The following is a 17508-nucleotide window of genomic DNA, read 5'->3' as shown; positions in this document are numbered from 1 at the left end:
CAAATACCCCAAGGGGGGATGTAAAGTCCCAGTGACAGGGGAAGAGACAATAGGCACACACTGACACATAGGAAGTTCCTCTGAATGTCAGGAAACATTTTTACTGTGAGGTTGACCAAGCCCTGGCACAGGATATCCAGTGAGGCTGTTAAGTCCATTCTTGAAGCTATTCAAAAGCTGTCTGGACATGGTCCTGGGCAACCAGCTCTGAGTGAACCTGCTTGAGCAGTGAGTTTGGATCAAATGACCTCCAGAGTTCCCTTCCAATCTCAACTATTTTATGTGACTATGTGATATGTTGAGATTTGCTTAAAAGAGAAAAGACACTCCACCATATTCCCCTTCTTTTTATTATTCTTATTTCTTCCAAAAATAGCATAACAATGTACTTTCAAATGAAGTTTGATACAAGAAATCTAACAAAACCAGCTTTGACGCACACAGTTTTCAAGGAAACATTTCAGCACTTCTAAAGTCAGCATTTTTCAGCTAGTTTCATGAGTACTAATTCTAGCAGACAAGAAAGTCTTGTTTTCTTAATTTCAGCAGCAGAACTGACTAATTCTACTGCTTCAGTGAACAATTGTTCTTTTACACAATTAAAAAAAATGAATCATGGAAGAAAGAATATAACCTAATTACAGGGAGAAGGCAAAACAACTACAAACTCAATTTGAATACTTAACTCTAATGGAAACATTCTTTTCTAGGTTTATTATAACTTTTCAAAATACTCATGTACCATCAGAACTTCATCATTTCATCTCTACATAAACTATAGTAGCTAACAACAGCCATCAGCTACTGTTAGCCCAAAAGCAGAGAGAAAAAACATGAAGTATTCAGGCCTTCTCAGTAATTGGTAGCTACAACCACTGGAAAGCTGGGCAAACACTGCCCCAGAAATCTCTAAGCCAGCTCTAAAAGACTAACAAGCAGTTAAGATGGCAGTTAGGCACAGTTCTGTCTACTGGTATCACTACATTATATTCCCAAACAAAATATCTGGCTCTAATTTGGGGATTGTTACCCACATGTACCAGGGTGGGTACACATATATACAGCCCTCCCTTCCAGAGTGAACTGCTGTTATCCTCAAATGTTTCACAGGCTCCCCTTCTGGTTCATGATCCATGACATGACTCTGTTTCTAATGCCTTAAGGACTGCAGTGAGGTCCCCATCACTACCAACATCTTATTGCCAAGCCCACTCGGAATTTTATGAAACAAGAAAGAAATGCATGTTAAGATCTGCCTAGTAAGTTCAAGAAACATTAAAACTACCAAAAAGTCAGGAGAGTCTTTAATACAATAGAAAATGTTCAGTAATTTAAGTTCAGCAGCTGTTACTGATGACCACATAGTCACGTTTGGAAAAACGAAGCAGAGATTTAAAACGTTAGAAATTGAGTACGTTCAGAGCAGTTTTGTACAGAACAAACTTGTTTAATCTTAAAAGCACCATGAAGTGACACTATGTATCAGCAAGCAGGAAAAACAAGAACATCATGTGATTTTATCATGTAAACTACACCGTGAATACCGCTAAGGTAGATTTACACTGCAGGCTCGAGCACAGCACGGAGGTACTCAAACTGATCAAGGTATTCTTTGCTCTGCATGCAATGTAGACATACCCTCTATGTCTGAATAGATCTTATTATGAACTAACTGAGCTCTGAAGTACAGTATTTAGGCCCTCATTCTGCACCACCAAAGTCAACAGTCATCTTTCTGTCAACTTCAGAAAGTGCAGGGTCAGGCTTGTAATCACAAACACACATCTACTAACAAAACTTTTGTGTCTAACATAGAGTTGTGTCAGTTCAAACACAAGTTTTGAGAGCATGCAGATTGCTTACAAATGCTTAAAAAGACTGTTTCAGAATCTTTCTTATATATACACACACAAGTCCATCTGTCACAGACAGGCAATGTAACTCTGAATAACGAGCTGCCCTAGTTTTTGGTAGTGTCCTGCACACTTCTGATAATTAAAAAATAAAAAATAAAAAAATAGTTGCCACAATGGATTTCTGACCATTCCAACTTGCACATGGATATGATCTCTTCTTGCTGCATCTGGTATGTGAAGTTTCACAGCTGCTTCTCAAATGCAAATACCAAGTAAATACCTAAAAAAGAAAACGCGAGTATTTAAAGTTTCAGCTTCCTTGGCAACTCAGTTAAGTTCTCAGTATGTTATCAGGTTGATACTCTGTCCAAACAACCTGTTAGCAGATTACTGAAATGACAAAAAATGCTATGGTTTCCCAATGAGTAACTCTAGCATTCAAGTCTAGCATACTTTTTTCACAATAGAGCACAGAATGCACAAAAGCAAAATATTTTAAGTACTGAAGATAAAGTTAATGCAACACTAATTCAGTTAATGATATTAGTAAAATGTGAATGGAATTCATAGAGTACTATGCCATTCTACACATAATTAACATTCACTAGCACATAGAAAGTCATATGCAAGTAAGTTAAGACTCCTTCATACACACAGCAATGAATAATTAGGGGTGAAATTATCACCTTCATATGTGTCATTAAACTCATGACACATATTAATTTTGCTTTTTAAAATTTTGATGGACAAAGAAGAAATTGTAAGTCCAGAACAGTATGACTGTAGTAATGGATATTTCTAAAGTCCACACCAGCACCCTTGGAAAACTCTTACTTGGCATAGAATCAACGCCAGTTAAGCTGGATGTTCTCGTGCTCCACACCAGACAGATACATTAAACCAGTTACTTGAAGGCCATGAGTCTAATAAACATTTATAGATTTCCACTTAACTTTTATTTTAATGGATGAGGTGCCATAGCTACATTGTAAATCTTTCAAGACAAGCCTATATCAGACATTCCTCAGCAACAAAGCAAAGTTCCAGGCAATGAGCAAGTTATCAGAAGCTCTGTATTCCAAAGCTCTCTGGAAAACGAGACTACTTAGGAAACACAGTAATCACTCAATTTCTAAAGGAATAAAAAGCTCCTCTCAATTCGATTAATAGCTTACATAATACTTCTACATTGCTGGAATTAATGTCTTCCTTATGATTCATATCTTTTAAAATTCGATAATAATTTTTAAAAGCAGATTGAAGATTTTTTCATTTGTGAATTAAACAGCATTTTTTGTTTGCTTTCAAATCACTAAAGCAACCAGAACAATGATCTGCAAAAATGCAAATTCTGATTGGCTGCACTTACACAGAATTAGTAAAAATCTCTCCAGGAATCAATTTTTATCCTTAGAATTCTCAGTCCCTTATAACTGAGTTTTTATTGATCTCAACTTCAGAAAAAACCAATATCAAAAGTTTTCCATGGCATGTGCTCACATAATTTCAAAACATATTTAATGCCTTTGCAGTGCCTGAGGCACTGAATTTTTCTCTTCTCTTTATAAAACATTCAAATACCTCTTCCACTATTCATGTTTTAATTGCTTCTTCCTGATATATGTATCACTATAGGAAAAGAGTAAAGCTCTGGTCCCTGCCTTCCCCAAACAGGTTTGTATTATTTTTGGTGAATGTATGTCCCAACTGGAGTTTGTTTTCTAATTGATTGATAATAGTATAATATCTGAGTGTACCATACAGAAGTGTAGTACGTAATCCTCTAACATTAGCAAAATAATTCTTTAACACTGGTATCATTTTTTTTATACATCCCAAGTAAGGGATAGTCCCAAAACTATTTTAGCCCAAAAGTCTGTGTGTTAGAAGGTATTTAAAAAACCCCAAAATTCTAACCTATTTTATGCATTTTCCTCCCAATTTCTTGCAATGTGTGCACTTCATAATGTATCCATAGGCATGTGAATTACACAAATAATAACATCTTGTTACATTTAAAATTGGTATTTTCTTCCATAACCAACAGGTTATTTTATACACTTTCCATAGCACTTATTCAATCAATACTGAGTTTTCAAAATATTACTTACTTGTTGCTTCCCATTCAGATTTACTCAAGGTTCCCTAGAAGGTGAGAAAAAAACCCACAGTTTCAACAAAAATGAAGGAGCAATAAAACACTGATTTAACTCAGGATAATCAATCCTTCACATTGGCTGGCTATTTAGGGACAAGAAGAGCATTACTGCAGACCACAGATACTTTTAACTCCAATAACTAGGATGGGAGTGAACTGGAAAAAAACAGCCTGATATCCAACCTAGGAAATCTACTCCCAGCTCAGTCAACCAGATGAAATCAGGTCAAATCCACAAGTGAAAAGCTGCTGCTATTTACCTCCTCAATTAAGAAACACGGGCCTTTTTTGCTCTGCCCACTCCACCTCCTTCCCATGAGTTCTCTCTGGGGGGCACAGTTCAGTCCATATGCTACCCACTCACCTACCCTGACCAAAAAAGAAGCACCTGGCAAAAGAGGTCTTTTGGTCTGACTTGGTCATTCTCATGTTCTTAAGCCTATATCTTAAAAGAAGCAGTTTGCTTTTTTAAAGATTTTAGATTTCAAATACTGAAAGCAGGTTTCTTTTCCTGCTTGATGTAGGACTTTCATATATTTTTATATATACAATAAAAGGACTATATCCTCAAGAATTCAGAGCACAAACATTAGATGAACCAATGATTAAAAAAAGAAACATCCAAGTGGAAAAACTTCAAGGTGACCAGCTGCATGCTGAATCTGTGACAATGAAAAGGACAATTTCAAATATATACAGTGTCATGAACAAAATTCTCAACTTTCCTATCAGAGGACTGGAAATAAAACTTTAAATGTAGTGTGGAGGTGCGGAAACATAAGAATATTCTTCAAATTAAAAGCAGTTAGAACAAGTAAGATGGGAGAAATATCCTTTCCCTTTCGCAATATTACAAAATTTCTTAATAGCTACTAAATCAAGTGAATTTGATTCTCTGAGTATGGGATACAGATTAAATTAACTCCTCAGCCCTGCAGCTCTACAATTTTTCACATGCAAAGAGACATTCATACTAATTCTATTGTGGTTGAAATGAAGGCACCACACATCCAAAAGATCAGGACCCCAATTTTAGACACCCCTTGCTCTAGTGAAGTATGAAGAAACTTACCAGTGGTAACTTTGCCTTGCCATCTTTGATGAACTCTTTTGCATGGTCATAATCATCAGGTTTATCAGAAACATGCCTGGAATCACCAAATGTAGAATATGGCTGGAGAACATCAAAAACATAAGAAAACCCATTAATTGCATAGTAAGATACCCTGATCACATCAGTCATGGCTTTGTCATAACATGGTCCAGAACACAGGTCAATAATTCTTAAAAAGATTTTAAATTTAGGTGTCTCCTTTATAGCACCCTCAGGAACAGGTCTGATACTCCCTTCTTACCAGGAAATTAGTACACAGCTGATTCTTCAAAACTAAGATATACTTAGTAAGGATGCCAGTTCCAAACAATCTGCATGTAGCAATTCAGTCCTCAATTGTAAGTGGCCACTACTTTAAGGTAACTCTCACGTTTCTAAGAAGGTCAAAGGCTGTGTCACCACGCTACTGACAGCGTGAGCCCACACACAGCACCAGCACTTTCAGAGTCAACAAGGAGAGTCAAGATCACTTGCAGCCCATGTGACTCAATTTAGTAAGTCACCAGATACTTGATAGTTTTATGCTGAAAAATTCTACTGCTTGAGGGAGGAGGGAAGCACAGAGAACTGCAAGTAAAACCAAAGCCTCAGAGGTGGCATGGAAAAACTTCTCTGAAGCTGCTAAAGTCACCCAGGATAAATGAGGATAAAAAATGCAAAAACATCGGGCAAAAACATAAACTCAGTTACAGTGAAGTACCATTTTCTTCTACAAACACCTTCTACAAAAGCCTGTCCTTTTATTCCCACAAAGATTCCTTTCTGTCTTTTCACTCCATCTTCCTTGCACAAAGACACAGCTTTCAGTCTCAGATTATTTTTCCTATTTTCTCCCTATTTTCCTATTTTCTCTCCTGTTTCAGTTGGGAAAAGGGACTAAGAGAGAAGGTTGGTGGGTGTCCAGCAGCCAGTCAAGGTCAACCCACCACAGTCACACTTTCAGTTCCAGGAATTAAATTCTTTCTATTGGTAGTTCCTAACTAGTTGCACAATGTTCACAATGGGAGTTTCAATTATCGCACAAATAATTAACAAGAAGTAAAATGCTATTAAAATGAAACAAGTCAGCTTCAAATTTACCTCCAAGGCCTGCATTCTCCTTAGCAGCATTTTATGTTCCTCATTCTTGATTTTTTCTTCATAGAATTCCCGAAATGTCATTTTGTAGACTAATTTCATACCATGCTTCTTCGCCATTCTGTCAAAATAAGTTTGATTAGGGAAGCCCCAAAATTATTGTAGCTTTCTTTCAAAGGAACAATTTTAAGCCACAGTGACACCTTATGGTATTCAGTAGGATTACACTTTTTTTAGATTTTTTTTTTAGTTAAGACATTAAATGAAAAAAGCTGCAGCACCACCACAAACTGTACTTTCTTTTAATTAGGACAAAAAAAAAACTAGACAGAAGTGATTTACAAACATTTTAATAGAAAAATTACTCTTCTCCCAAAATACAGAACTTTCAGGCACACTATGCTCTTTTCCCTGCAGTATCTGTCATGTCAGAAATTAGGGATATATTTAGAGAACTTATTTCTGCTAGATTTAGTGCCTTAATTATACATAGACACTGTGGACATGCAACACTGCAGTTATAGCTGTCAGGGACAGATGCTGCTATTTTTCATAGAGAACTACAAACAAAGGGTGTGAGAATACACAGGCTTGATGGGAAAGCTTGATGTTGTTTCAGCATCCTGAGCTTGAACAGCAGGAAAAACCCCCACATGGAAACATTTGCCTGTACCTCAGAACACAGGCTGGGAAAGGCAAATCTGAGTTCACACAAAGGTAACAGCAAAATGTATGCTCAAAGATCAAGGAAAAATAAGTCATAGGAAAAATCCTATGAACATTCAAAGAAAATTGTAGAAGACACGAAAGAGGCACCACGATGAAGAGGACACACAAGAAAGCTTCCTGAAGGACTAGAAAAAGTATAGAAAGAAACTCCTCAAGAAGTTAAGATCAAAGAAGAAAAAGGTGACAGCAGTAAAAGTTTGCTGACAGATCCAACATATCAGATAAACTAGGTCTCAGACAAGAACATGTGTAAATCTTCACAATTTCTGACTAGAGCACCCTCAATTGTGTGCAATGGACAGATTACAGTTGTGGATGGAAACGCAAGAAATCTCTGCATTTGGAGCAACAAAAAAACCCTAAGAACTAAAAAATATAATAAGAAAACCAAAACATTATTTTCTGCAAGTATTATGCAATGACATATAAACTAAAAAAATGTTTATTACGTTCCACAGCTTTCTTTGTATAATGAATTAAAAACTTAACTTACTCTTCCAGTAATGGAAAGTAAACCAAGAACTCAGGGACATCAACCACTTCTTCCAAGTGGAAATCATACTTGCAGCCAAATAAAGGATAGTCACCCTTCTTTTCAAATTTTACATTGTACACGTCATTCCCAAATGAATTTGTTTCTGAAGCTTCAAGCCTCTTTCTATAAAATGAGATATAAACAAACATTAATTGACCAATATTTAACAGGCAGCAAAAACTACACTTAAGAGGCCTGAAAGTTTCTCCCCGTGCTAGAACATTCAATGATCTCTCTAGTTTCCCACCTTCCTTACCTAATAAGGAAATGAAACAATGAAATGAAGCCACCTGCTAGGTTTGAACAGTTTATCATTCCTATACAATGTAACAAGGACTTAATGGACCTAGAAGATTAATCTTTAGCCCAGACAGCCTACGTAGGCAAGACAAGTTTCTTGGAACAACGGTAAAACCCTGACAGTTTTTCTCTGGGCTGTAGCCATTTTGCCACTACGTAAGTCACTACAGAGGGCTGGAGCATGGGAAGACCTATTCCCTATACCAGAAGAGCCTGGGTGCAAGAGACAAGGATTAGGATTGATTTACCTGTTTGAGTCAGGTTCACGAGTGAGATTTTTTTGACTAGAATCCAAAATTTTTGCAAAAAAACTCATTTTTGTTTGCTCAAATGTACTGGAGTACTGAAAGAGCAATTATCACTTAACAAGGCTTCACAGACTTCTGAAAGACTAATAGAATATAAAAGTACTTACACAAGTTCAAAGCTATTTGGAGTTGTGCCAATGAAATAACCTCCAGGAGAGAGGTTCCCACAAGCGTTTTTAAGCATCATGTCAGCCTGCTCATATGTCTCAAATGAGTAATGGTAAACAAATTGACAGCTGCAAATGTCAAAGCGCATATCTGGATCATTATATTTGGAAGACAAGAGATCCTGAAATAGATTCAAAAGAAACAAAAGCTACAGAAACACGCATGATTCACGTAAATCTTCCAATAAATACGCTACACCCATAATCCTTTGAGGCTTTCCCTTTCAGTGCTCATTCCTTCACAAGTTCAACAAGATGAAAAAGGTAAGAGTAAGAAAAAGTTCACTGCTACACAATACATAATATTTAGGAACACCAAGAATACACACAATTTCAAAGTTATCATGTCCTCAAATTCTTTTCATGTTGTCAAGTAACAGCACTGCACCCTGAAAGGCCAAAACCCAAGGTTAGTTACCCAGTAGTTTCCACAGGTTCTTTACTGCTGAGGGTTTATAACTGGTCACCGTTTAACTGGGAAAAAAATACTGTAATAAGATGAATTTTCAGTTTACAAAGTCTCTGAGAGAATGAGAATTGACCCATTAAGCATATACTTGAGAGGAGAAGGAGTTGTTTTAAATATGATGATCTGCTCTGCTCACCAAGTTGTATTTGTCTGTATTCTCGTGTACATACATGTGTACTAACACACTCCTACCCACTCCAGACCAGGTAACTAAAATCTGAAGAACTTGGAGCCCTTGAAATTTGTCAGGTTAAAGCCTGTCAAAGCTTGACCCTGTACTCAGCACTTCTCTAACTCTTCTTGATCAGACTTCTTTTACGCAACACTAGTAGCAATACCATAAACAACACAGGACCACACAAGTTCTCCCCAAGACCCATGAAATGCATTCTGTACTTGAAATATTTCATACTTAACAGTTCTACCCAAGTTCCTCTTCTCTCATATACTTCCCATCCACCCACTCACTCACTCCCAAACTCCACTAGTTCACGCCATACACTGTCAACATTCCTTATATGGCAAGATAAAAACAGACACTTCACATACCAATAGCAATTTTATCTGTTCATTTAATCCTCCTCTACATTTTAAGAAAGATACAGGGAAGCAAGAAACACAGGTGGGCAGAATTAAGAGAGCTCAGAGAATGAGATTTTGCAGAATATACAACATTTGTGATAGAGATACAAAGTCAGAGAAATGAACTTTTGTGTGCAAGGACAGACTCTCTCCCCTAACTGTAACTTTGAGTAGAGAGAAATTACATGAACCTGCAACAGACTATTTCTTAGAAGAAGGAAAGACAATCAAGAATTCAGCAAACAACCCTTCCTGCAAAGCTGAGAACAGGTTCAGCTTTTTGACATATATGCTGAAAACAGGTAAGTTCTGTCCCTCAGCCTACAATCAGCAGGGCACTCTTAGCCTGCATTTCTAGGAAGCAAAAGCAGTTCTGGCTACAAGACTGTCCCCTAAGCCTCAGCAACACATTCACCACTGCCTCCCAACAGTCTAAGAAACCTGCTCTATCATACAAGTTTTGAAGATACAAGTAACTAAAATGCAGCTAGGGAAAAAAATGGGATAAGCAAAACGTACAAATCAAATCAGAAAAAGCCCCTTATTTATTCCACTACTAAAAACACATTCACCAAGATTGTTTCCAAGATCCCATGCTGGCTCACAGAAACTGCAGAGATGAGAAGTCATTGTGTTACCCTTGTCAAGTTAAGAGACTGAAAGTACCAGATTGATTATCTGAAAAAGACATTCAGGCTTCATGAATATTACACTGTACAACAGCAGCAAAATGCATCTAACTACGTCTTAAGCAACCTTCCAGTAACTCACATGGCTGATTCTCCTGGTAATACAATAATCTGATCTTAAACAAATATATGCCCAAAATACTATAGCACTACCATCAACTTCCTATACTTGCTTAACAAAAGAACGTTAAATCTCCAAAATATTACAAAGCATAGAAACAGTACCTTGGTACTATCTGCTTGGATGAATTCTGCATCAAAAATGTGTTCATTATATCGACATCGGGCTTTCATTTCTTCATACCGGTGCTTGCACTGCTGCACAGAAATGTCAGCGATATCTATGTATGAAAAGATAATTTAAAAAAAAGAAAAGGTGTATCAACTGCTCTCCAGACAAGAAAACTGGAATGATTACAGGAACACAGAAGATACAATATGGCAGAGATAAAAAAAATTATCTTCAGTTCCGTTAAAACAGTTCAGGTCCCAGGGATTCTCATTCTTAAGTATTCTTACAAATATGAAAGATGTTGAAATGCAATTATTTCTGATATGTTACATCATAGGATATCTTTTTAAATTCTAGACTGTTCCTTTCTCAGGCATCAGGTTTCTGACAATACACAGTGAATTTACATAAGAACTTTTTAAGTAAATGAATTAACTGTATTTGAATACTGCCCCACTGAAAAATGCAAGAAAGCACTGTAAAATGTAGAATACCCAGAATAATTCCTATAACTTATGGGAATTTTATGGATTTTTAGTATCTAATTAAATTTCAAGTAAAGTAATACTTCATCTGATTATCCTTCGGATACTTTTTAGGAAAAATGAAGATGGTATCTGCCTCTCAATATCTAAGCAAATTATTCAAACAAGATTTTTTTTTATTTAGCTTTGAGCTTTTCCCCCTTTCTGAGTCTGAAAATTTTAACATCCAAGACCACTTTTTGTCACAACATTGTGGGGTTTATTTGTTTTTTAACTGGTTTTGAACTGAAAGCTAAATACACAGAAAACCAATCACTCTTGTATTTCTGCTGGCAATCAAGTCAGTGTCTTCAGGTTAAAAGACAAAATAAGATTTTTTGACAAAAGATGTTCATTGCATTCTTGGGCTTACTGGAAAAAAAAAATAAAATACTGGAAATGTACTCTGTCTTCCCATAAAACAGTGATGTACTTTCACTAGAAAGTTATGTCTCCTTACCAGTACAGACGAGTTTTTTAATTCTGCCTTTTTTCCATTTCAGTAAGTCTCCACCTTTGCCACATCCTAAATCCAGAACAGTTATATCATTCTTTTTCTGTCTTACCCGGTCTATGAATTCACCTAGAAAAATAAAAAGAGGAAACATATATACACATCTCTGTACTGCATTTGTATTGCACATAGAAGCCTAAAGGGTTTGAGAATTTTAAAACACCTCAGACCTTACTTTGCCTACAAGTCTCCTTAATATTTAAGTCTAGACTTAAATGTCTAGAATGATGAAAGGAACCACAAACTTTTAAAACTATGGAGAAGACAATGAATATTTTCTGTGCTTATTGTGCTCTGTCTGCAACGTGACTGAAGCTCTGAACTGTTTCCCTGGCTGAGGCAAAACTGCACATGGCTAAACAACCATCCTGTGAATGGGCAGGGAAACAGGGTTCCCTTGCATTACAATTATAATGAAGGCAGCTGTTATTTGAAAGTATGGGAAAACCTTTTGCAGAACAGTAAAAGCCAATTAAATGCATCAGCCACAACAACATCTCTTCCTAGTCACTTTACAAAAATGAGTTATGTTTTCCACTCCCTATCCCAAGCCTTGCAATAACATGACCTATTTGTTCACTGCCTTTTTACCCTACACATACCAGTTTCATTTTCTCTTCTATCTCCACTCTGTCTAGATTCTCTGTGCTCTGACTGATGTTGGCATATTATGTAAAACATATCAGCATGCTAGCAACTTTTCTTCACAGTAAGAGACATGAAATATGTTTTGATACAACTGCTATAAAGCCACACTGCTGAAATTCCTTATGACAGAAAGGCTTCAACACAGGCTTCAGGAACAGCTTTATATAAATCTAAATATTGCTTCTAACTGCTCTGATACAACACAACAAAAAGCAGCATGCTGAGACAAATGGTGCCAACATCTCCTGGCACAGATCCCTCTTCATGAACCTGTGTTGCTGTGCCGATAATTCTTTTCTTTGTTGGCAGATATCTGATGGTTTTGTTTTCTCCCTTAGGAATTACTCTGTGGGACAGCAGATTTTGCCTTCTAATAAAAACCTGCTGATTCTTAAAGAATTACATCCTCTAGTTTTTTATCTATTAAACCAGTAACTATGGGTGACAGAGAAAATATTTATGTGTTTAAGTTTCCTGCAGAACTGTTTAATCAAGACCAGAGAGCACAGATTGCTTTGGGAAAATGGCTAAGGAATTATTTGAGCTACACTTAAATAGTAAAAAGAGCTCAATCTAAGAACAGCTCAATTCTTTAAGATGTAAAGCTGTAATTTTCTCTGCAAAAATGTCACGAAGAACAGTTTCTAGTATGAACTTTTTCTACTTTTTAAGTCAGTTGATCTTTAAAACTTTAGCATACATTTGACACTCCAACAATATAAAACACTACCACAGAGATTCAAATTAAATATAAACACTTCACTGCAGTTGAAAAACTATGTATTATGAGACAGTGTCAATCAAGTACAGTAACAAAAAAGTTACATTTTGATACAAAAATTGGTTACATTTTACCCAAGTCTAAGAGATCAATCAAAGAAGCTTACCAATGAGGACACTCTTTGTCCAATTATTAAAGTTTCGGAGGTAGAATATGCGAGACTGGCTACGCTTTTCCAATCCAACTTCTTGAAGTTCATTATAATGTGCAGCTACAGTTTGCCCGTGGCCTATCTCAGACTGCAGAAATGACAGGAAGGAATAGACTCAAGCAGTGAGTTCTTTTTATTACTTTTTCATTTAATCAAAAGACACACGTGTTCACTTCAAGAATTTAAGAAAGCAAACAAGCAATACTATGAAGAGCACCATCATTATAAAGATATTTCCTGCATCTGTCCTGGTAATCATGTCCTTTAAAAATTCAATCCCTTTTTCAGTTCACCCAAGTAATTTCTAAGGGATGATACCCAGCATCTCTCAGTTCTCTAATACTCTCACCGCTCTCAAAGAATCAGTTGCACTCCTCCTAAGCCTGGGACTGAAGAAAAGGATGTTCCTTCTCCAGGAACTTGAAGCCTCTTCAAAGAGTTTGTTTCAAAAATTCAGTGTTTTCATTGACAGAAGTGTATAAACTGCCAATTTAATCAAAATGCCAACTAGCCAATGTTGCATAAAGCCCCAAGTGGATGGACCCACTGCCAGAGCTTTCAGCAGACCATGGTAAGGGAATGAGGAATCACTTAACAATATATTCCATCAGTTAGATATAGAAATGTCTCTGATTTAGCCTTAACTTTAAATAATCCAAAAGATTTCTGTCCCATGTTACAAAGAGAAGCAGTCTACACCCAGATACTATGCTCCCAACATTTCTTCATCTTGAAAATAATCTTCAACTATATACATGAAATGAAAATAAGTTATAAATAAAGTAACAGAACACACAGAACCAACACATATTCTGTGAGGCACAAAAGCATTTGAAATAACAGTACAAACCAGAGTGAAGGATCCTCAGTTAAAACCCACAAACATGCTATAAAGCCAGTATTGAATCCCCACAACCATTAAAAGCATTCCCCACAGCTGACTACAAAAGCCAATATCCCAGCATCTGGGAAATAGCTGTTCCTCAAGAGAAAAGAAGGTTTAACTGATTGTACGATAACAAGTAAACTCTTCAGTGTTTCATATACATCTGCTAACCTTTAGAATAAATACAGACGTATTTGTCTGGAATGTCCATCTCCATCATCTGTTTATTACCAAAGCGGGCTGACTGATACTAACAAATATTTTGACCACTTCTATTCTTTTTTAGGGTAAGCACAGATGGCTCTCTCTGAATGGCAACTGAAGGTAACATAAGTTAGAACGGCTTAGACAAGTGTGGAGGACATACTCATACAAACCATTAAGAACATCTCAGCTGCAAACAGCCATCAGCAATAGCATCTACATGCTGGCACATATGTTCAAACACCTCCCTCCACCCTTAAGCTATGCAAAACCAATGTATTTCTTGTTTATCTAAGCCTTATCCCACGTTGTTAAAAAGATGAAAGGGTTAATAATGTTTCTACAACAGCGAAGGGCACCCTTTACTTTACCAGACTGCTAAGCCATAACTTAACATCCTGGGAAAATTCTGAACAGAGAAACAAAATGTTAGGTCAAAGACATTTTCAAACTACACTTAAACATCCCAAAAGGTCAAAATTAGACTGGATATTAAAGCATCAGTTTCTGCAAGCTCACACATAACAAAAGACAGCATTATATAAAACATTACCCTTTTCACCCTCCCATTTAAAAGGGCACATATTTTCTGCTACTTTTGTAGTCTAAAAAAACCTTAAATCTTTCAGTACTTCACTTTGCAAACAAATTACAGTTAAGTTATATCAAAGAGGATGCAGTTTGAAGGGTTTTGTAAACTGTACAATACCTTAGCGATGAAATGAAAGGACAAAATTATCTTATGGAAGAACCTCCCAAGCACAGATAACTACTCCACCACACAGCATAACAACATACACAAGATCTGAGTTCAAGATACAGGACTTGGACTAACGCCAGTAAACCCTACACTACCAGATTGCTACTACACAGATGATGGAAGGACAGTCTTAGAATTAGACTAAGCATGTGCTGAGACTAACATTCTAATTACCAGCCCTCTTTCTCTTCTGTGAAGACAACATAATTTGTGCACCTGTTATTTTGCTAGCAAGCTACCCACATACTTTGATATTTGGTGTTTCATGCTGGTTCACATATGCTTAGCATAAATATTTTCAATCTTTTCTTCAGCTAAGGTTTTGAGAAAAAGATCTGAAAACAACTCAAAATAAACGATACTCACTATTTTCTTTGGAGGTTCATTTGCAGAATCTAAATTCTTCCTCTTTGCTCTGCTGTCCTGATCACCATGACCAAATTCTTGTTCATTTTCAGTGGGCTTCACTGTACCTGACGTGGAACAGTCACCTTCACCCCCACACCCCACAACCAAATCTGACTCTGAAGTACCAGGTGTTTTTTCCACTTCTTCAGCCAAACTCTTCTCTAATTCCTGTTCTTCTGTCTTGGTTACATCAGCCATTTTTGACTGGTTAGTCTCCTTGTCCACTGATCAGAATGAAAATCTATAGAGGGGAAAGAAAACCACCAAAGATTTTCAGTGTTGAATTTCACTTACTGGTGGTTACAATCATGACTTTCAAACATAACACTGGCATTATAAAAGAATAACACGCTTTTGCCCTAGACAACATATAGACTTCAAGTTTGACTAGTTATTTCATAAAGACAGCACAATAAAATATGTGAAATTTCAAAGTACTCTTATTATAATAAGATCAAATTAAGATAATCTTTACTCTTCATGTTTGAGTCTTTCCTAGGTATCTTCATTGATTCAACTGCGACGTGTTATTGGGTTTGAGACTCTAATCTCCCTCTTTCCCTCTCTGTAAAAGGTAACCTACAAGTCATTTTTTGTTTAGAGACACAGGTTCTCTCAAATTACTAAATTCATTATTTAACCTGATATGCTTTAAAATGGAGCCCCTGGTGGTCTAGTGGTAAAGGCGCGGCGCTATCACCGCCGAGACCCGGGTTCGATTCCCGGTCAGGGCCACTCCCGGGCAGGTGGGGCTCGTTAGCCCTTAAAGGCAACCCACCTACATCCTAAGGACCTCGCTGCCACCGTCCAAGCTCGCTTGGCCCCGGCAGATGAACCTTAGGATTAAAGGGTGGGCTCAGTTCCGCGCACACTGTGTCTCACCTAAAAAATCCAATGCACAGGCTGGAAGGTGTAAAGACCTTCCCCGGATCTTCGCTTGCGAAGACTGGCCATTATTATTATGCTTTAAAATTTAAGTCCTTAAAAGTCTTACGAGCAAATTTTCATATCAGTTGCAGATTTTCCAGTTTGTCACGAATACCCACTTCGCTCCCAGCCTAACCTGGAATATTCAGCTGCAAATGCATTCCCGCATCTCCACTTCACAAATACCCACACAGCCCGCAGGGCTGCAAACCACCGCCACAAAGCTCATTTGGTCTGCAGCACAACCTAGCCTTCCTTACACCTGATCTTTTTTTACACCATCATCAGGACGGGGGCACCTGCTTTTTAATAAGGCACAGGACGGGGCAATTTGGCACCTCCTTAACAAAAACCATGCACGGACCACCGTATCCAGGCTCGCCTCTTAAAGCCTGAACACGACCATTAAGGGGGCCGCTACACAGAAACACCAGAGTAGCTCTCCTCAAAACAGATGGCCTCAGAGTGCAACTTGTAGAAACAATCTCTCCGCTACGCCGCAGCACCTGACTCGGTTTCCAAAGCAGCAGCAGCACAGCCTTCCTTACGCTCACGCGGCTATTCCAAGCAGATGGTTGGAAGGGCTGAATTGTGAAACGATCCTACTTTCACAAGCCGAGCGCCCAGGGGGAGCAGCAGCTCCTTCGCGGGAACAGCCGGGAAGCTCAAAACGCCTGGGGGAGCGTGGGGAAGGGGTGGGGGGGAGAGGAGGGCGGAGAGAAAAGTGGGGGAACGGGTCCGCCGGCCTTGAGATGAGCCCCCTCCTTCCCTTCCCTTCCTTCCTTCCTTCCTTCCCTTCCTTCCTTCCCTCCCTCTCCCTCCTTCCTTCCCTCCCTTCCCCCGTGACTCGGCCGGGAGCCCTCGGGGCCTCCTCGCCCGTTAACGGCGGCGCCGACGCCTCCCAGCGCCCGCCCGGCCCCGCTCGCCGCGCCCGCCCCGGGCACCGCCGCGGGTCCGCCCGGGGCCGGGCAGGCAGGCAGGTAGGCAGGCAGGCAGGGAGGGAGGCAGGCCCAGCACTCACCCGTCCCAGCGCTCCGCCATCCCTGTTTGAGGAAGTGACGAGCGTCACGTCCGGGGGATGGAGCGGGAGAAGGGGTGAAAGGAAGGAGTGGGAAAACACGGCGCTGCGCGCGCGCAGCGTCCCCTGAGGAACACGTGTCGTGTGAGGGGCGCCTGAGGGAGGGGGGGGCGTTTGGCCCGCGGGAAAGGAGCCCCGGGGGGCACCTCGCCGCTCTTTACAACTCCCCGAGAGAAGGGTGCAGTGAGGCGGGGGCCGGTCTGGTCTGCCGTGCCTGCACGGAGAGGCCCAGAGGAAATGGGCTTAAGCTGGGACGGGGGAGATTCAGATTTGATGTTAGGGGGAAAAAAAAGTATCGCTGTTAGCGCCGTCAGGCATTGGTCAGGGAGGTGGTGGAATCGCCATCCCTGGAGATGCCGCGAGAAGCGTCTGGATGTGGCGCTGTGCGGTGGTTTAGGGGCTACATTGGCA

At 38.9% G+C, this 17508-nt stretch overlaps 1 protein-coding gene across 1 annotated transcript; it reads right to left on the bottom strand.

The window, feature by feature from the left end:
• Positions 1 to 332: 332 nt before the first annotated feature.
• RNMT (RNA guanine-7 methyltransferase) lies at positions 333 to 17147 on the bottom strand. Its single transcript, XM_050306887.1, has 11 exons — positions 17041 to 17147; positions 15051 to 15333; positions 12790 to 12922; positions 11201 to 11323; positions 10210 to 10325; positions 8185 to 8366; positions 7428 to 7592; positions 6209 to 6326; positions 5087 to 5188; positions 3968 to 4001; positions 333 to 2136 (listed from the first exon to the last, which is right to left on the bottom strand). Exons 2-11 carry the CDS (start codon positions 15288 to 15290, stop codon positions 2099 to 2101), a joined length of 1251 nt encoding a protein of 416 aa, XP_050162844.1. The 5' UTR covers positions 15291 to 15333; positions 17041 to 17147; the 3' UTR covers positions 333 to 2098.
• Positions 17148 to 17508: the final 361 nt, after the last annotated feature.

This window comes from Myiozetetes cayanensis, unplaced genomic scaffold (assembly GCF_022539395.1).
Source record: "Myiozetetes cayanensis isolate MyiCay16 unplaced genomic scaffold, myiCay2020 scf1, whole genome shotgun sequence".
Taxonomy (NCBI): Eukaryota; Metazoa; Chordata; class Aves; order Passeriformes; family Tyrannidae; genus Myiozetetes; species Myiozetetes cayanensis.
Note: the sequence above shows the minus strand (reverse complement) of the source record. Positions and strands in the feature narration are given on the sequence as shown.

Excerpts from the sequence above, each read along its gene's own strand:
- RNMT (XM_050306887.1), bottom strand. The coding sequence starts at position 15,290 with ATGGCTGATGTAACCAAGACAGAAGAACAGGAATTAGAGAAGAGTTTG. Across the intron at positions 6,327-7,427 it reads TACTTTCCATTACTGGAAGA|AATGGCGAAGAAGCATGGTA; the intron begins GTAAGTTAAGTT and ends TTATTTTGACAG. Across the intron at positions 2,137-3,967 it reads ATCTGAATGGGAAGCAACAA|GTATTTACTTGGTATTTGCA; the intron begins GTAAGTAATATT and ends TTTCTTTTTTAG.